Source organism: Oncorhynchus tshawytscha, linkage group LG02, assembly GCF_018296145.1.
Source record: "Oncorhynchus tshawytscha isolate Ot180627B linkage group LG02, Otsh_v2.0, whole genome shotgun sequence".
Taxonomy (NCBI): domain Eukaryota; kingdom Metazoa; phylum Chordata; class Actinopteri; order Salmoniformes; family Salmonidae; genus Oncorhynchus; species Oncorhynchus tshawytscha.
The window spans coordinates 1,714,780-1,736,192 of NC_056430.1; the positions used below are offsets into that span (position 1 = coordinate 1,714,780).

General features: G+C 41.1%; 1 protein-coding gene across 1 annotated transcript in view; it reads left to right on the forward strand.

The window, feature by feature from the left end:
* The window catches only part of stab1 (stabilin 1), a 168,508-nt gene that overhangs the window by 130,340 nt on the left and 16,755 nt on the right, over nucleotides 1-21,413 (forward strand). The window contains exons 58-61 of the mRNA XM_042304863.1: nucleotides 7,063-7,317; nucleotides 10,384-10,491; nucleotides 11,274-11,467; nucleotides 18,122-18,266. Of these exons, the coding sequence (XP_042160797.1) occupies nucleotides 7,063-7,317; nucleotides 10,384-10,491; nucleotides 11,274-11,467; nucleotides 18,122-18,266 (702 nt within the window). The remainder of the gene's footprint in view (nucleotides 1-7,062; nucleotides 7,318-10,383; nucleotides 10,492-11,273; nucleotides 11,468-18,121; nucleotides 18,267-21,413) is intronic.

Sequence of the window (21,413 nt, forward strand, 5' to 3'; positions counted from 1 at the left end):
GGTGTGGGGAGTTCCTTACTGAGACCTAGACACCCAGGTGAGGGGAGTTCATTACTAATTAGTGACCTAGACAACCAGGTGAGGGAGTTCCTTACTAATTAGAGACCTAGACAACCAGGTGAGGGGAGTTCCTTACTAAGACCCAGACAACCAGGTGAGGGAGTTCCTTACTGAGACCCAGACAACCAGGTGAGGGAGTTCATTACTAATTAGTGACCTAGACAACCAGGTGAGGAGAGTTCCTTACTAATTAGTGACCTAGACAACCAGGTGAGGGAGTTCCTTACTAATTAGTGACCTAGACAACCAGGTGAGGGGAGTTACTTACGGAGACCTAGACAACCAGGTGAAGGGAGTTCCTTACTAAGACCCAGACAACCAGGTGAGGGGAGTTCCTTACTGAGACCCAGACAACCAGGTGAGGGGAGTTCATTACTAATTAGTGACCTAGACAACCAGGTGAGGAGAGTTCCTTACTAATTAGTGACCTAGACAACCAGGTGAGGGGAGTTCCTTACTAATTAGTGACCTAGACAACCAGGTGAGGGGAGTTCCTTACTGAGACCTAGACAACCAGGTGAGGGGAGTTATTTACTGAGACCTAGACAACCAGGTGAGGGAGTTCCTTACTGACACCCAGACAACCAGGTGAGGGAGTTCATTACTAATTAGTGACCTAGACAACCAGGTGAGGGGAGTTCCTTACTAAGACCCAGACAACCAGGTGAGGGGAGTTACTTACTGAGACCCAGACAACCAGGTGAGGGGAGTTCATTACTAATTAGTGACCTAGACAACCAGGTGAGGGGAGTTCCTTACTAAGACCCAGACAACCAGGTAAGGGGAGTTCCTTACTGAGACCTAGACAACCAGGTGAGGGGAGTGCCTTACGGAGACCTAGACAACCAAGTGAGGGGAGTTCCTTACTAATTAGTGACCTAGACAACCAGGTTAGGGGAGTTCCTTACTAAGACCCAGAAAACCAGGTGAGGGGAGTTCCTTTCTGAGACAACCAGGTGAGGGGAGTTCCTTACTAATCAGTGACCTAGACAACCAGGTGAGGGGAGTTCCTTACTGAGACCTAGACAACCAGGTGAGGGGAGTTACTTACTGAGACCCAGACAACCAGGCGAGGGGAGTTCCTTACTAAGCCCCAGACAACCAGGTGAGGGGAGTTCCTTACTAAGACCTAGACAAACAGGTGAGGGGAGTTCCTTACTGAGACCTAGACAACCAGGTGAGGGGAGTTCCTTACTGAGACAGCCAGGTGAGGGGAGTTCCTTACTAATTAGTGACCTAGACAACCAGGTGAGGGAGTTCCTTACTGAGACCTAGACAACCAGGTGAGGGGAGTTCCTTACTGAGACCTAGACAACCAGGTGAGGGGAGTTCCTTACTGAGACCTAGACAACCAGGTGAGGGGAGTTCCTTACTAATTAGTGACCTAGACAACCAGGTGAGGGGAGTTCCTTACTAAGACCCAGACAACCAGGTGAGGGAGTTCCTTACTGAGACCTAGACAACCAGGTGAGGGAGTTCCTTAATAAGACCCAGACAACCAGGTGAGGGGACTTCCTTACTGAGACCCAGACAACCAGGTGAGGGGAATTCCTTTCTACGACCCAGACAACCAGGTGAGGGGAGTTCCTTACTGAGACCTAGACAACCAGGTGAGGGGAGTTCCTTACTGAGACCTAGACAACCAGGTGAGGGGAGTTCCTTACTGAGACCTAGACAACCAGGTGATGGGAGTTCCTTACTAATTAGTGACCTAGACAACCAGGTGAGGGGAGTTCCTTACTAAGACCCAGACAACCAGGTGAGGGGAGTTCCTTACTGAGACCTAGACAACCAGGTGAGGGAGTTCCTTAATAAGACCCAGACAACCAGGTGAGGGGACTTCCTTACTGAGACCCAGACAACCAGGTGAGGGGAGTTCCTTAGTAATTAGTGACCTAGACAACCAGGTGAGGGGAGTTCCTTACTAATTAGTGACCTAGACAACCAGGTGAGGGGAGTTCCTTACTAATTAGTGACCTAGACAACCAGGTGAGGGGAGTTCCTTAGTAATTAGTGACCTAGACAACCAGGTGAGGGGAGTTCCTTAGTAATTAGTGACCTAGACAACCAGGTGAGGGGAGTTCCTTACTAATTAGTGACCCAGACAACCAGGTGAGGGGAGTTCCTTACTGAGACCTAGACAACCAGGTGAGGGGAGTTCCTTACTAAGACCCAGACAACCAGGTGAGGGGACTTCCTTACTGAGACCTAGACAACCAGGTGAGGGGAGTTCCTTACTAAGACCCAGACAACCAGGTGAGGGGAGTTCCTTACTAAGACCCAGACAACCAGGTGAGGGGAGTTCATTACTAATTAGTGACCTAGACAACCAGGCGAGGGGAGTTCCTTACTGAGACCCAGACAACCAGGTGAGGGGAGTTCCTTACTATGACCCAGACAAGCATGTAAGGGGAGTTCCTTACTGAGACCTAGACAACCACGTGAGGGGATTTCCTTCCTGAGACAACCAGGTGAGGGGAGTTCTTTACTGAGACCTAGTCAACCAGGTGAGGGGAGTTCCTTACTGAGACAACCAGGTGAGGGGAGTTCCTTACTGAGACAACCAGGTGAGGGGAGTTCCTTACTAATTAGTGACCTAGACAACCAGGTGAGGGGAGTTCCTTACTAAGACCCAGACAACCAGGTGAGGGGAGTTCCTTACTGAGACAACCAGGTGAGGGGAGTTCCTTACTAATTAGTGACCTAGACAACCAGGTGAGGGGAGTTCCTTACTGAGACCTAGACAACCAGGTGAGGGGAGTTCCTTACTGAGACTTAGACAACCAGGTGAGGGGAGTTCCTTACTAAGACCCAGACAACCAGGTGAGGGGAGTTCCTTACTGAGACCTAGACAACCAGGTGAGGGGAGTTCCTTACTGAGACCTAGACAACCAGGTGAGGGGAGTTACTTACTGAGACCTAGACAACCAGGTGAGGGGAGTTACTTACTGAGACCTTGACAACCAGGTGAGGGGAGTTCCTTACTAAGACCCAGACAACCAGGTGAGGGGAGTTCCTTACTGAGACCTAGACAACCAGGTGAGGGGAGTTCCTTACTGAGACCTAGACAACCAGGTGAGGGGAGTTACTTACTGAGACCTAGACAACCAGGTGAGGGGAGTTACTTACTGAGACCTTGACAACCAGGTGAGGGAGTTCCTTACTGAGACCTAGACAACCAGGTGAGGGGAGTTACTTACTGAGACCTTGACAACCAGGTGAGGGGAGTTCCTTACTGAGACCTAGTCAACCAGGTGAGGGGAGTTCCTTACTGAGACCTAGACAACCAGGTGAGGGGAGTTCCTTACTGAGACCTAGTCAACCAGGTGAGGGGAATTCCTTTCTACGACCCAGACAACCAGGTGAGGGGAGTTCCTTACTGAGACCTAGACAACCAGGTGAGGGGAGTTCCTTACTGAGACCCAGACAACCAGGTGAGGTGAGGTGACCTTCATGAATTATTAAGGGAGAAGCGAAAACCCGCATCAACTCTGCCCTACGTGGAATTAGTTTGACATGCGCTGTATATTCATGCTAACAGTAAATACATTTTTCTTTAAAATATTCTTTGTTAAAGAATGTTTGATCTTTTTGATTCCAGAGAAAGAGGGCATTTGGAAAGTATTCACACTTGCCGTTTTCCACATTTTGTGACATTACAGCCTTATTCTAAAATGAATTAAATCATTTCTCCCCCACATCAATCTACACACAAGACCTGAATAATGACAAAGCAAAAACAGGCTTTTGGAAATTTTTGCAAATGTATAAAACAAAAATTACTGAAATGTTACAGTTACGTAAGTATTCAGATCTTTTACTCAGTACTTTGTTGAAGCATCTTTGGCAGTCGATTACAGCCTCAAGTCTTCTTGGGTATAACGCTACCAGCTTGGCACACCTGTATTTGGGGAGATTCTCTCATTCTTCTCTGCAGATCCTCTCAAGCTCTGTCAGGTTGGAGGGGAAAGTCACTGTACAGCTATTTTCAGGTCTCCATTTTCAGGTCTCGCCAGAGATGTTTGATCGGGTTCAAGTCCGCCTGGACCACTCAAGGACATTGAGACTTGTCCCGAAGCCACTCCTTCATTGTCTTGGCTGTGTGCTTAGGGTCATTGTCCTGTTTGAAGGTGAACCTTTGCCCCAGTCTGAGGTCCTGAGTGCTCTGGAGCAGGTTTTCATCAAGGATCTCTCTGTACTTTGCTCTAATCATCTTTCCCTCGATCCAGACTAGTCTCCCAGTCTCTGCCGCTGAATAACATCCCCACAGCATGATGCTTCCACCACCATGCTTCACCGTAGGGATGGTGACAGGTTTCCTCCCGATCTGACGCTTGGCATTCAGGCCAAAGAGTTCAATCTTGGTTTCATCACACCAGAGAATCTTGTTTTTCATGGTCTGAGAGGCTTTAGGTGCCTTATGGCAAACTCCAAGCGTGCTGTCATGTGCCTTTTACTGAGGAGTGGCTTCCATCTGGCCACTGCAGAGATGGTTGTCCTTCTGGAAGGTTCTCCCATCTCCACAGAGGAACTCTGGGGCTCTGTCAGTAACCATTAGGTTCTTGGTCACCTCCCTGACCAAGGCCCTTCTCCACCGATTGCTCAGTTTGGTCTGATGGCCAACTCTAGGAAGAGTCTTGGTGGTTCCAAACTTCTTCCATTTAAGAATGATGGAGGCCACTGTGTTCTTGGGGAACTTCAATGCTGCACAAATGTTTTGTTTCTTGGCACGATCCTGTCTCATAGTTGGACAGAAAATTCCTTCGACCTCATGGCTTGTTTTTTTTGCTCTGACATGCACTGTCAACTGTGGGACCTTATATAGACAGATGCCTTCCCAAATCACGTCCAATCAATTAAAGTTACCTCAGGTGCACTCAAATTAAGTTGTCGAAAGAGCTCAAGGATGATCAATGGAAACAGGATCTACCTGAGCTCATTTCGAGTCTCATAGCAAAGGTGCTGAATACTTATGTAAATAAGGTATTTCTGGTTTTTATTTGTAATACATTTGCAAAAATGTCTAAAACACTGTTTTCATTTGCCATTATGGGGTATTGTGTGTAGACTGATGAGGGAAAAAAATATTTAATCCATTTTAGAATAAGGCTAAACAAAATGTGAAAAAAATGTCAAGGGGTATGAATGCACTGTACATGTCTGTTGGTTTACAGTGGTGTACAACCTTGTTGTCATACTAATGATAACAACACTCAGAGCTTTACTTTGAAAAGGGGGAACTTCAAAGTGATATGTTCCAATGTGTTTCAGTGTAAACTCACATCATCCACTACCAATGTGTTTCAGTGTAAACTCACTTCCTCCACTACCAATATGTTTCAGTGTAAACTCACTTCCTCCACTACCAATATGTTTCAGTGTAAACTCACTTCCTCCACTACCAATATGTTTCAGTGTAAACTCACTTCCTCCACTACCAATATGTTTCAGTGTAAACTCACTTCATCCACTACCAATGTGTTTCAATGTAAACTCACTTCCTCCACTACCAATATGTTTCAGTGTAAACTCACTTCATTCACTACCAATATGTTTCAGTGTAAACTCACTTCCTCCACTACCAATATGTTTCAGTGTAAACTCACATCATCCACTACCAATGTGTTTCAATGTAAACTCACTTCCTCCACTACCAATATGTTTCAGTGTAAACTCACTTCCTCCAATACCAATATGTTTCAGTGTAAACTCACTTCCTCCACTACCAATATGTTTCAGTGTAAACTCACTTCCTCCACTACCAATATGTTTCAGTGTAAACTCACATCATCCACTACCAATGTGTTTCAATGTAAACTCACTTCCTCCACTACCAATGTGTTTCAGTGTAAACTCACTTCCTCCACTACCAATATGTTTCAGTGTAAACTCACTTCATCCACTACCAATGTGTTTCAGTGTAAACTCACTTCCTCCACTACCAATATGTTTCAGTGTAAACTCACTTCATCCACTACCAATGTGTTTCAGTGTAAACTCACTTCATCCACTACCAATGTGTTTCAGTGTAAACTCACATCATCCACTACCAATGTGTTTCAATGTAAACTCACTTCATCCACTACCAATGTGTTTCAGTGTAAACTCACTTCATCCACTACCAATATGTTTCAGTGTAAACTCACTTCATCCACTACCAATGTGTTTCAATGTAAACTCACTTCCTCCACTACCAATATGTTTCAGTGTAAACTCACTTCATTCACTACCAATGTGTTTCAGTGTAAACTCACTTCATCCACTACCAATATGTTTCAGTGTAAACTCACTTCATTCACTACCAATGTGTTTCAGTGTAAACTCACTTCATCCACTACCAATATGTTTCAGTGTAAACTCACTTCATTCACTACCAATATGTTTCAGTGTAAACTCACTTCATCCACTACCAATGTGTTTCAGTGTAAACTCACTTCATCCACTACCAATGTGTTTCAGTGTAAACTCACATCATCCACTACCAATGTGTTTCAATGTAAACTCACTTCATCCACTACCAATGTGTTTCAGTGTAAACTCACTTCATCCACTACCAATATGTTTCAGTGTAAACTCACTTCATCCACTACCAATATGTTTCAGTGTAAACTCACTTCATTCACTACCAATATGTTTCAGTGTAAACTCACTTCATCCACTACCAATATGTTTCAGTGTAAACTCACTTCCTCCACTACCAATATGTTTCAGTGTAAACTCACTTCATCCACTACCAATATGTTTCAGTGTAAACTCACTTCATCCACTACCAATGTGTTTCAGTGTAAACTCACTTCATCCACTACCAATATGTTTCAGTGTAAACTCACTTCATTCACTACCAATGTGTTTCAGTGTAAACTCACTTCATCCACTACCAATATGTTTCAGTGTAAACTCACCCTTTTCCACTACCAATGTGTTTCAGTGTAAACTCCCCCTTTTCCACTACTAATGTGTTTCAGTGTAAACTCCCCCTTTTCCACTACTAATGTGTTTCAGTATGTTCTGGTGGGTTGGAGTCTCCCTGTGGAGATCACGGGGACTGTGATGATGGCCGTCTGGGGTCTGGACGCTGCCGGTGCCACGATGGCTTCAAAGGAATAGCTTGTGAGCTGTGTGAACTTAAACACTATGGAACCAATTGTACAGCGTGTAACTGCACAAATCAGGGCCAGTGTGAGGAGGGGATGGAGGGAGATGGGAGCTGCTCCTGTACTGAGGGCTGGACTGGAGACCGCTGCCACCTTAAAATAGGTGAACATTGATTCAGCTACTATGAAACTACACTATTACATTCAAAAAACATTCCTTATCCATGATACTTCAATGGGTGACTATCCAGACCTGTACTGGGTGTAAGGAATGTTTTGGGGATGTTCAAGTCCCTCCGTCAAGTACCTGATTCCCTTTTTCTTCAAGCTGGGCTGAAGCACCTTTGGGGATATATTTTTGAACTATTACATGGTAATGTGTTATGCCATTTACACAATGCCACAAACAGACAATAAATTCATAATATTATCTTAAATACTACCTTCATGCTTTGTGTGCGTGTAGCAGTATATCGTTGGTAGGTAGCCCAGTGGCTAAGGAGTTGGACCTGTAGCTGAACGATCCCCTGTTCAAATCCCAGGCCAGGTGCTGAAAAAAAGGGGGGGATAATTGATCTGGTAACTGGAGGGCTATTAAGTTCATATTCTAACAACTATCCCCTACCGTTGGGCGCTTGACCAAGGTCCTTAACCCCTCACCATGTTCTCCATCCAGGGGCATTGCAGCTTCACCCTGTGCTGCTGTCAACTCTGTGATGTGTCTGTGTGATGTGTCATGTGGTGGGGGGTTAAGAGAGAAGAAGACATTTCTTTGTATCTATAAAAAAATATTATAACTATAATATTAATAACAACAATAATATTATATATGATAATAATAACAATCATTACAATAATAACTACAAAAATAATAACTATAAACATGCATAAAAACAACTATAATAATAATAATAACCATAACAATATGTCATCACAACAAATATAATACCAACAATAACTATAATAATACATAGAATAATAATAACAAGAAATAATAACAATAATAATAACTATAACTCATATAATAACTACGAAGGGCTATATGTACGAAGGGCTATGCAAATACATTTGATTTGATTTGAACTATGATAGTACATAATAATACGTATATTATAATAATAATATTACCTGGACTAATATATATATATATAATAACTATAACAGTAATAATAACTATTATAATACATATTATAACTATAATAGTAATAATAGCTATAATAATACATATAATGACTATTATAATCCATAATAATAACTATAATAGTAATATAGACTATTATAATACACAATATATATATTGTGGTATATAACTATACTAATACATATAATAACTATAATACATGTAATAACTATAATAATACATATTATAACTATACTAATAGATACATAGTATAACTATACTAATAGATATAATAACTATAATAGTAATATTAACTATAATAGTACATATTATAACTATAATAATACACATAATAACTATAATAATACATATTATAACTATACTAATACACATAATAACTATAATAATACATAATAACTATAACAGTAATATTAACTATAATAATACATATTATAACTATACTAATACACATAATAACTATAACAGTAATATTAACTATAATAATACATATTATAACTATACTAATACACATAATAACTATAACAGTAATATTAGCTATAATAATACATATTATAACTATACTAATACACATAATAACTATAACAGTAATATTAACTATAATAATACATAATAACTATAACAGTAATATTAACTATAATAATGCATATTATAACTATACTAATACACATAATAACTATAATAATACATAATAACTATAATAGTAATAATAGCTATAATAATACATAATAACTATAACAGTAATATTAACTATAATAATACATATTATAACTATACTAATACACATAATAACTATAATAATACATAATAACTATAACAGTAATAATAGCTATAATAATACATAATAACTATAACAGTAATATTAACTATAATAATACATATTATAACTATACTAATACACATAATAACTATAACAGTAATATTAACTATAATAATACATATTACTACTATAATAATACATAATAACTATAATAATACATAATAACTATAATAATACATAATAACTATAATAATACATAATAACTATAATAATACATAGTATAACTATAATAATACATAATAACTATAATAATACATATTATAACCATACTAATACACATAATAACTATAATAATACATATTATAACTATAATAATACATAATAACTATAATAATACATAATAACTATAATAATACACATAATAACTATAATAATACATATTATAACTATACTAATACACATAATAACTATAACAGTAATATTAACTATAATAATACATATTATAACTATACTAATACATAATAACTATAACAGTAATAATAGCTATAATAATACATAATAACTATAACAGTAATATTAACTATAATAATACATATTATAACTATACTAATACACATAATAACTATAATAATACATAATAACTATAACAGTAATAATAACTATAATAATACATATTATTACTATAATACATAATAACTATAATAATACATATTATTACTATAATACATAATAACTATAATAGTAATAACAACTATAATAGTACATATTATAACTATACTAATACACATAATAACTATAATAATACATAATAACTATAACAGTAATAATAACTATAATAATACATATTATTACTATAATACATAATAACTATAATAGTAATAACAACTATAATAGTACATATTATAACTATACTAATAGACATAATAACTATAATAATACATATTATTACTATAATAATACATATTATTACTATAATACATAATAACTATAATAGTAATAACAACTATAAAAGCTATAACAGTTATAACTATAACAATAACAATAATACATATAATTATAATAATAATAACTATACTGCATAATAATTGCTAATAATAACAATAATCATAACTTTATAACTATATATATTTTTCCCAAAATATACAAAATAATGCTAACTAATAATAACTCTAAAAATAATAACTGTAATAATAAAAACTGTAAACTAATAATAGCAAAGACTATAATAACAATAACAAACTATAATAAAAATAAAGTAGCTATGGACATAAAGTTGTATTGTATGTGTGGGCCCGTGTGTGATAACTTTGTCTACTGTTGTGTCCAATCAGAGAAGAAGCTGGTGTGTTCTCCAGAGTGCCATAGCAACGCTGTGTGTCAGGCCGACAACATCTGTCTCTGTCAGTCACAGTATGTGGGGGACGGCTTGAACTGCACCGGTGGGTTGGAATCATTATTTAACTCATTTATTACCCACAATCCAGTTAGCTAATAGATTAACCCAAAGTATTCATTCTAAATCCACACTCTTGGGGTGGTGCGTCATGAGTAGGGGCCCAGAGTTTTTCCAGACCATGTGACCTGACCAGGGAAAACTCTTTGGCCCTAAACATTTAGCGAGTCTTGGGATGCGTCCCAAATGGTACCCTATTTCCGATATTGTGCACTTATTTTGAGTAGTGCACAATATAGGGAACAGGGTGATATTTTAGATGAAGACCCAATGTAGTTTGTTAGTCACTACGGAAACTGTGTGCACTAATTAGGTAATAGGGTGCCATTTGAGAAATCTCCTCCAGCTCCTGGTCTGTTATATTATTCTCTGTGTCTCCTCCAGCTCCTGGTCTGTTATATTATTCTCTGTGTCTCCTCCAGCTCCTGGTCTGTTATATTATTCTCTGTGTCTCCTCCAGCTCCTGGTCTGTTATATTATTCTCTGTGTCTCCTCCAGCTCCTGGTCTGTTATATTATTAATGATCTCTGTCTCCTCCAGCTCCTGGTCTGTTATATTATTCTCTGTGTCTCCTCCAGCTCCTGGTCTGTTATATTATTCTCTGTGTCTCCTCCAGCTCCTGGTCTGTTATATTATTCTCTGTGTCTCCTCCAGCTCCTGGTCTGTTATATTATTCTCTGTGTCTCCTCCAGCTCCTGGTCTGTTATATTATTCTTTGTGTCTCCTCCAGCTCCTGGTCTGTTATATTATTCTCTCTGTCTCCTCCAGCTCCTGATCTGTGTGCGGAGTACAACGGGGGCTGCCACCAGCATGCAGCCTGTCTCCAGACAGACCTGCAGGTCAACTGTACATGTCTGTCTGGCTACGAGGGTGACGGCTCTGTCTGCTCACCTATCAACAGGTGTGTCACAGAGACCAACGGAGGATGCAGTGACTTCGCTACTTGCCTGTTCACAGGGCCTGTGAGTGGTGGCTTCATATTCATGTTTTTCTGGCGCTCTCTCAATTGTCTTTCCTTCCTGTTGAATGCAGAATGAGGGAGCGCTCGGTTTGTTGTTTTGTAAAGTTATGAAAGTCTCTGAAAAAGTGTTCAAGTGAAAAAGTTTGGTTAGTAGCTAGCTACCGTTTGAGTTTTGACCCTGCGACGTGGTTGGCATCAGTTGCTGGGACTGCTAATTTCGGTCCAGTGATCCTGACAGCCAAGGCCAGGTCTGTGGGGCTGTTTGGTGTAGAAGCTAGCCTAGCTGCTAGCTAGTTGCCTATCAAGCTAGAAGGGTTTCATTGAGGGCTTGAACGCAGCCCGCGACACGGTTAGCCATTGTGTCTAGATCCATGCTGTTTGTTGCTGCTTCCATCTTCCCTCTGACATGCTCTGTCTGGACCTGAGAGGAGTAACAGTATAACCTGTCCTGTCTGGAACTGAGAGGAGTAACAGTATAACCTGTCCTGTATGGAACTGAGAGGAGTAACAGTATAACCTGTCTGGAACTGAGAGGAGTAACAGCATAACCTGTCCTGTCTGGAACTGAGTGGAGTAACAGCATAACCTGTCCTGTCTGGAACTGAGTGGAGTAACAGTATAACCTGTCCTGTCTGGAACTGAGAGGAGTAACAGTATAACCTGTCTGGAACTGAGAGGAGTAACAGCATAACCTGTCTGGAACTGAGAGGAGTAACAGCATAACCTGTCCTGTCTGGAACTGAGAGGAGTAACAGCATAACCTGTCCTGTCTGGAACTGAGAGGAGTAACAGCATAACCTGTCTGGAACTGAGAGGAGTAACAGCATAACCTGTCCTGTCTGGAACTGAGAGGAGTAACAGCTGACCTGTCCTGTCTGGAACTGAGAGGAGTAACAGCATAACCTGTCTGGAACTGAGAGGAGTAACAGCATAACCTGTCCTGTCTGGAACTGAGAGGAGTAACAGCATAACCTGTCCTGTCTGGAACTGAGAGGAGTAACAGAGTAACCTGTCCGGAACTGAGAGGAGTAACAGTATAACGTGTCTGGAACTGAGAGGAGTAACAGTATAACCTGTCTGGAACTGAGTGGAGTAACAGTATAACCTGTCCTGTCTGGAACTGAGAGGAGTAACAGTATAACCTGTCTGGAACTGAGAGGAGTAACAGTATAACGTGTCTGGAACTGAGAGGAGTAACAGTATAACCTGTCCTGACTGGAACTGAGAGGAGTAACAGTATAACCGGTCCTGTCTGGAACTGAGAGGAGTAACAGTATAACCTGTCCTGTCTGGAACTGAGAGGAGTAACAGTATAACCTGTCCTGTCTGGAACTGAGAGGAGTAACAGTATAACCTGTCCTGTCTGGAACTGAGAGGAGTAACAGTATAACCTGTCTGGAACTGAGAGGAGTAACAGTATAACCTGTCTGGAACTGAGAGGAGTAACAGTATAACCTGTCCTGTCTGGAACTGAGAGGAGTAACAGTATAACCTGTCTGGAACTGAGAGGAGTAACAGTATAACCTGTCTGGAACTGAGAGGAGTAACAGTATAACCTGTCCTGTCTGGAACTGAGAGGAGTAACAGAGTAACCTGTCCTGACTGGAACTGAGAGGAGTAACAGTATAACCTGTCCTGCCTGGAACTGAGAGGAGTAACAGTATAACCTGTCCTGTCTGGAACTGAGAGGAGTAACAGAGTAACCTGTCCTGTCTGGAACTGAGAGGAGTAACAGTATAACCTGTCCTGTCTGGAACTGAGAGGAGTAACAGCATAACCTGTCCTGTCTGGAACTGAGAGGAGTAACAGTATAACCTGTCTGGAACTGAGAGGAGTAACAGCATAACCTGTCCTGTCTGGAACTGAGTGGAGTAACAGCATAACCTGTCCTGTCTGGAACTGAGTGGAGTAACAGTATAACCTGTCCTGTCTGGAACTGAGAGGAGTAACAGTATAACCTGTCTGGAACTGAGAGGAGTAACAGCATAACCTGTCTGGAACTGAGAGGAGTAACAGCATAACCTGTCCTGTCTGGAACTGAGAGGAGTAACAGCATAACCTGTCCTGTCTGGAACTGAGAGGAGTAACAGCATAACCTGTCTGGAACTGAGAGGAGTAACAGCATAACCTGTCCTGTCTGGAACTGAGAGGAGTAACAGCATAACCTGTCCTGTCTGGAACTGAGAGGAGTAACAGAGTAACCTGTCCGGAACTGAGAGGAGTAACAGTATAACCTGTCTGGAACTGAGAGGAGTAACAGTATAACCTGTCCTGTCTGGAACTGAGAGGAGTAACAGTATAACCTGTCCGGAACTGAGAGGAGTAACAGTATAACCTGTCTGGAACTGAGAGGAGTAACAGTATAGAGAGGAGTAACAGTATAACCTCTCCTATCTGGAACTGAGAGGAGTAACAGTATAACCTGGCCTGTCCGGAACTGAGAGGAGTAAAAGTATAACCTGTCTGGAACTGAGAGGAGTAACAGTATAACCTGTCCTGTCTGGAACTGAGAGGAGTAACAGTATAACCTGTCTGGAACTGAGAGGAGTGACAGTATAGAGAGGAGTAACAGTATAACCTCTCCTATCTGGAACTGAGAGGAGTAACAGTATAACCTGGCCTGTCTGGAACTGAGAGGAGTAACAGTATAACCTGTCCTGTCTGGAACTGAGAGGAGTAACAGTATAACCTCTCCTATCTGGAACTGAGAGGAGTAACAGTATAACCTGTCCTGTCTGGAACTGAGAGGAGTAACATTATAACCTGTCCTGTCTGGAACTAAGAGGAGTAACAGTATAACCTGTCCTGTCTGGAACTGAGGGGAGTAACAGTATAACCTGTTCTGTCTGGAACTGAGGGGAGTAACAGTTCAACCTGTCCTGTCTGGAACTGAGAGGAGTAACAGTATAACCTGTCCTGTCTGGAACTGAGAGGAGTAACAGTATAACCTGTCCTGTCTGGAACAGAGAGGAGTAACAGTATAACCTGTCCTGTCTGGAACTGAGAGGAATAGCAGTATAACCTGTCCTGTCTGGAACTGAGAGGAGTAACAGTATAACCTGTCCTGTCTGGAACTGAGAGGAGTAACAGTATAACCTCTCCTATCTGGAACTGAGAGGAGTAACAGTATAACCTGTCCTGTCTGGAACTGAGAGGAGTAACAGCATAACCTGTCCTGTCTGGAACTGAGAGGAGTAACAGTATAACCTGTATATCCCAGGAGTACCGTTGAGGACAGTGGTGTCTTTCTATCACAGTTCTTCTAAACAAATAAAATAGTTCTAAAAGTTGTTACAACAAGAAAATAAATACAAATGTTTTGTCCAATTACTGGTGGAGTCAACTAATAAAAGAATGGACGACCTGACCAGAGAGGTCCAGTACCTGAAGAACAGTTTGCAGTTCTCCCAGGTTCAGCTCGTGAGGTGAAACAGGAGAACGGCAAGATGACAGTAATCTGTAAGTCATTGAGAGAGGTCATCAGTTCTGTGTGTGAATCCATTATAACAATGACTGAGGAATCAGATTATCTCCAGGGATAATCAAGACGGAACAATATGGTTATGGATGAAATTTCAGAATCTCCACGAGACCTTGACGGAGTCTGAGGACAAAGTGAGGAAAATGAACTGAGAAATTGAAGATGGACCACAGGAAGATTGAGGTAGAGCGCAACCACAGGATTGGAAAACCCACCAGCGGCCCGGGTGACAGGCCCAGGCCGACAGTGATCAGATGCCTGAGGTTCAAGGACAAGGTAGTTGGTCTGGAAAGAGCCAAGATCTTGAGAGGAACATTTATCTTCCTCAAAGAGGACTATCCTGAAGCTGTGTGCCAGAAGAGGAAAGAACTGATCCCAGCCATGAAAGCTGCCAGAGCGCGTGGGGAAATTGCGTACATCCCCTATGACAGACTCATTGTCCATCCTCTCTCCGAAAGGGATGAGAGAGCCAAGTCTATGGCTTCGTAGCTTCAACCCCACAGCACACACACACACCAACTGATCAATGGACTGCTGAATGTGTGTTTTTTCTCTTGCTTTGTTTTCTCTTTTCCATGTGTCTCTGATCAGCTACCCAGGAAATGACTGAAAATAGCCCATAGTAATATATGTAGTCTTAGAAATAAGGTTAATGAAATCAATATCTTGTTAACATCAGATAACATTTATATATTAGCCATTTCTGAGACTCACTTAGATAATTCATTTGATGATACAGCAGCAGCAATACAAGGATATAACATCTACAGAAGAGACAGGAATGCTTATGGGGGAGGTGCTGTATATATTCAGAGCCATATCCCTGTAATGCTTATGGGGGAGGTGTTGCTGTATATATTCAGAGCCATATCCCTGTAATGCTTATAGGGGAGGTGTTACTGTATATATTCAGAGCCATATCCCTGTAATGCTTAGAGAAGATCTCATGTCAAGTGTTATTGAAGTGTTGTGGTTGCAGGTTTCCGGCTGTATGTAATAACACAAAAAACTTTCTGGGCTAATAATGTAAGAAATAACACACAAAAAAAATACTTTCAAAGTTGCTTAGGAGCTGAAAGCAGAGCTGCCATGTCTGTCGGCACCATCTTGTAGAAAGACAAATTCAACTCCATCTTTCATCCAATCAGATGGCTTATTCATCACAAAACCATTTAATGTTTCCAATTATTTGATTGATTACTTCATTGGCAAAGCGGGAAAATGTAGGCAGGAAATGCCACACACGAACAGTGAGCCATCGTGCATAAAAAAACTAAAGTTAGAATTTTGTAAAGTTAGTGGGAGAGGTGGAGAAATTATTGTTATCGAGCAATAATGACAAACCTCCTGGCTTTGACAAATTAGATGGAAAGCTACTGAGGATGGTAGCTGACTCTATAGCCACTAATATCTGTCATATCTTTAATCTGAGCCTAGAGGAAGGTGTTTGTCGTCAGACCTGGAGGGAAGCCAAAGCCATTCCGATACCCAAAAGTGATAAAGCGGCCTTTACTGGTTCTAACAGCAGACCTATCAGCTTGTTGCCAGCTCTTAGGAAACTGTTGGAAAGAAATGTGTTTGACCAAATAAAATACTATTTCTCTGTAAACAGATTGACACTTTCAGCATTTTTATAGAGAAGGGCACTCAACATGTACTGCACTGACACAAATGACTGATGGTTGATTGAGAAATTGATAATAAGAAGATTGTGGGAGCTGTACTGTTAGATTTCAGTGCAGCCTTTGATATTATTGAACATAACCTGTTGAGAAAAAACTAAGAGCATCATATGTGATACAAATCATTCCCTAAGCTCCAGCCCTCCGCTGAATCTGGTAATGAATGGTGTTGAACAAGTTGAGGAAACTAAATTACTTGGTGATATCTTAGATTGTAAACTGTCATGGTCAAAACATTTTTTTATTTTCTTTAACCTTTATTTAACCAGGAAGGGCTCATTGAGATTTGAAATCTCTTTTTCAAGAGCGTACTGACCAAGATAGGCAGCCCCAAGTCATTACACAATTACAGACAGACAACATGAAAAAAACATGAAAAAGTAATCTAGTAAAAAACATAGAATTCACAAGAGTATAACAAAATCAAAAACAGAAAATTAAAAACATTGACAGGTCAGGGAATCAGCCTCAAAATCCTTCATCAGTGGTTTAAAAACACCAATCAGGACAAGTTCTTCCAGTTTAAAAGTATTTTGTAAGGTGTTCCAAGACGATGGCGCAGAGGACATAAAAGCCCTTTTACCAAATTCAGTTTGGACATTTGGAACAGTTAGCAGGATGAAGTCATAGATTCAATGGTTGTAAAGATGGGGAGAGGTCTCTCCATAATAAAGAGATGCTCTGCTTTTTCGACACCACACTCCACAAAGCAAGTCCAGCTCTAGTTTTATCTTATCTTGATTATTGTCCAGTCATATGGTCAAGTTCTGCTAAGAAAGACTGCAGCTGGCCCAGAACAGAGCGCCACGTCTTGCTCCTCATTGTAATCAGAGGACTAATATAAATATTATGCATACCAGTCTCTCATTGGCTAAGAGTTGAAGAAAGACTGACTGTGACACTTCTTGTTTTTATAAGAACATTTAATGTGTTGGAAATTCCAAATTATTTGCATAGTCAACTTACTCACAGCTCTGACACACACACTCACCGCATCAGACATGCCACCAGGGGTCTTTTCATAGTCCCCAAATCCAGAATAAATTCAAGAAAGCGTACAGTATTACAAAGAGCTATTATTACATGAAAATCCCATCATATTGCTCAAATGAACAGCAAACCTGGTTTCAAAAAACAGATAAAGCAACACCTCACTGCACTACGCCTCTCCCCTGTTTGACCTAGAGATTGTGTGTGTTTGTATTGATACTGTAATGTAGGCTATGTGAGATGCTTTTAAATGTATATGTAGTTCTGTCCTTGAGCTGTTCTTGTCTATTAACGTTCTGTATTATGTCATGTTGTGTGTGGACCCCAGGAAGAGGAGCTGCTGCTCATAAAACCCCTAACACCTGATTCCTTGCGTCCTATCCCCTCACTTCTTTCTCAAAATGCGTTGGAGGAGAAAGTCCAAGGTTGGTCTCCTCCGGTACATTTTGAGATCTAGTTATCCTTGTTTTTAGTAATATCCTGATGTGTTTTATCCTATCAGAATGAGCGTCAGTGCGAATGTCTTGATGGGTACGTGGGGAACGGGCTCCAGTGTCTGGAGAAGGTGGTTCCACCCGTCGACCGCTGTCTGGAGGAGAACGGAGGATGTCACCCCCAGGCCACGTGCAAGGACCTGCACTACCACAGTAAGAACTGACCTAAGACCTGTACTACCACAGTAAGAACTGACCTAAGACCTGCACTACCACAGTAAGAACTGACCTAAGACCTGCACTACCACAGTAAGAACTGACCTAAGACCTGCACTACCACAGTAAGAACTGACCTAAGACCTGCACTACCACACTAAGAACTGACCTAAGACCTGCACTACCACACTAAGAACTGACCTAAGACCTGCACTACCACACTAAGAACTGACCTAAGACCTGCACTACCACACTAAGAACTGACCTAAGACTTAAGGAGGTGGTGTTTTTTATTTATTTTACTTTTACCTTTATTTTACTAGGCAAGTCAGTTAAGAACAAATTCTTATTTTCAATGACGGCCTAGGAACAATGGGTTAACTGCCTGTTCAGGGGCAGAACGACAGATTTGAACCTTGTCAGCTCGGGGATTCAAACTTACAACCTTTCGATTACTAGTCCAATGCTCTAAACACTAGGTTACCCTGCCGCCCCACACCTGCCGTGTGATGGTGTGGAGGTGCTTTGCAGGTGACACGGTCAGTGATTTATTTAGAATTCAAGGCACACTTAACCAACATGGCTACCACAGCATTCTGCAGCGATACACCATCCCATCTGGTTTGCGCTTAGTGGGACTATCATTTGTTTTTCAACAGAACAATGACCCAACACACCTCCAGGCTCGGTAAGGGCTATATGACCAAGAAGGAGAGTGATGGAGTGCTGCATCAGATGACCTGGCCTCCACAATCACCCGACCTCAACCCAATTGAGATGTTTTGGGATGAGTTGGACCACAGAGTGAATAAAAAGCATATGTGCGAACTCATTCAAGACTGTTGGGAAAACATTCCAGGTGATGCTGGTTGAAAGAATGCAAAGCTACTTTGAAGAATCTAAAAAATATTTTTATTTGTTTAACACTTTTTTTGGTTATTACATGATTCCATATGAGTTATTTAATAGTTTTGATGTCTTCACTAGTATTGTACAATGTATAAAACAATTTTAAAAAATTGAGAAAACCCCTTGATTGAGTAGATGTATCCAAACTTTTGACTGGTACTGTACTACATACATTTTTTACACACACACAGACAGAGACAGACAGACAGACAGACAGACAGACACTATCATGCATTATCCTGAATGATACATGCATTGTCATGCTGAAACATGAGGTGATGGTGGCAGATGAATGGCACTACAATCGGCCTCGGGATCTCATTACGGTTTCTCTGCGTTCAAATTGCCATCGATAAAATGCACTTGTGTCCATTGTCCTTAGCTTATGCCTGCCCATACCAGAAGCCCACCACAAACATGGGACACTCTGTTCACAACATTGACATCAGCAAACCGCTCACCCACACAATGCTATACATGTGGTCTATGGTTGTGAGGCCGGTTGGACGTACTGCCAAATTTTCTAAAACGAGGATGGGGGCAGCTTATGGTAGAGAAATGAACATTAAATTCTCTGGAAACAGCTCTGGTGGACATTCCTGCAGTCATCTTGCCTATTGCACGCTCCCTCAAAACTTGAGACATCTGTGGCATTGTGTCTTTTGACAAAACTGCAAATTTTAGAAAGTGGCCTTATTATTTTATTTATCCCACAAGGTGGAGCTTTTATTTCAGCTGCTGAAACATGGGACTTCACATGTGTTAATATGGCATCCTATTCCCTATGTAGTGCATGTAGATCAAATCAAACCTGGTCACATGCGCCAAATACAACAAGTGTAGACCTTACAGTGAAATGCTTACTGACCAGCCCTTAACCAACAGTGTAGACCTTACCATGAAATGACAAGCCTTTACTCAACAGTGTAGACCTTACCGTGAAATGCTTATTGACAAGCCCTTAACCAACAGTGTAGACCTTACCGTGAAATGCTTACTGACCAGCCCTTAACCAACAGTGTAGACCTTACAGTGAAATGCTTACTGACCAGCCCTTAACCAACAGTGTAGACCTTACCGTGAAATGCTTACTGACCAGCCCTTAACCAACAGTGTAGACCTTACCGTGAAATGCTTACTGACCAGCCCTTAACCAACAGTGTAGACCTTACAGTGAAATGCTTACTGACCAGCCCTTAACCAACAGTGTAGACCTTACCGTGAAAAGACAAGCCTTTAATCAACAGTGTAGACCTTACCGTGAAATGACAAGCCTTTACTCAACAGTGTAGACCTTACCGTGAAATGCTTATTGACAAGCCCTTAACCAACAGTGTAGACCTTACCGTGAAATGCTTACTGACCAGCCCTTAACCAACAGTGTAGACCTTACCGTGAAATGCTTACTGACCAGCCCTTAACCAACAGTGTAGACCTTACAGTGAAATGCTTACTGACCAGCCCTTAACCAACAGTGTAGACCTTACCGTGAAAAGACAAGCCTTTAATCAACAGTGTAGACCTTACCGTGAAAAGACAAGCCTTTAATCAACAGTGTAGACCTTACCGTGAAATGCTTAATTACAAGCCATTAATCAACAGTGCAGTTCAAAGAGAGTTAAGAAAATATTTACCAAATAAACTAAAGTAAAAAAATGTTTTTTAAAGTAACACAATAACGAATACCGGTACAGAGTCAGTGTGGGGGTACAGGTTAGAGGTCATTTGTACATGTAGGTAGGGGTGAAGTGACTATGCATAGATGATAAACAGCGAGTAGAAGCAGTGTACAAAACAAATGGGAGGGGTTGTCAATGTAAATAGTCTGCTGGCCATTGGATTAATTGTTCAGCAGTCTTATGGCTTGGGGGTATAAGCTGTTAAGGAGCCTTTTGGTCCTAGACTTGGCGCTCTGGTACCGCTTGCCGTGCGGTGGCAGAGAGAACAGTCTATGACTTGGGTGACTGGAGTATCTGACAATTTAATGGGCTTTCCTCTGACACCGCCTATTATATAGTTCCTGGATGGCAGGAAGCTTGGCTCCAGTGATGTACTGGGCCGTTCACACTACCGTCTGTAACGCCTTACGGTCAGATGCCGAGCAGTTGCCATACCAGGCGGTGATGCAACCGGTCAGGATGCTCTCGATGGTGCAGCTGTAGAACTTTTTGAGGATCTGGGGACCCATGCCAAATCCATGCCGAAAAGGTTTTGTCGTGCCATCTTCACGACTGT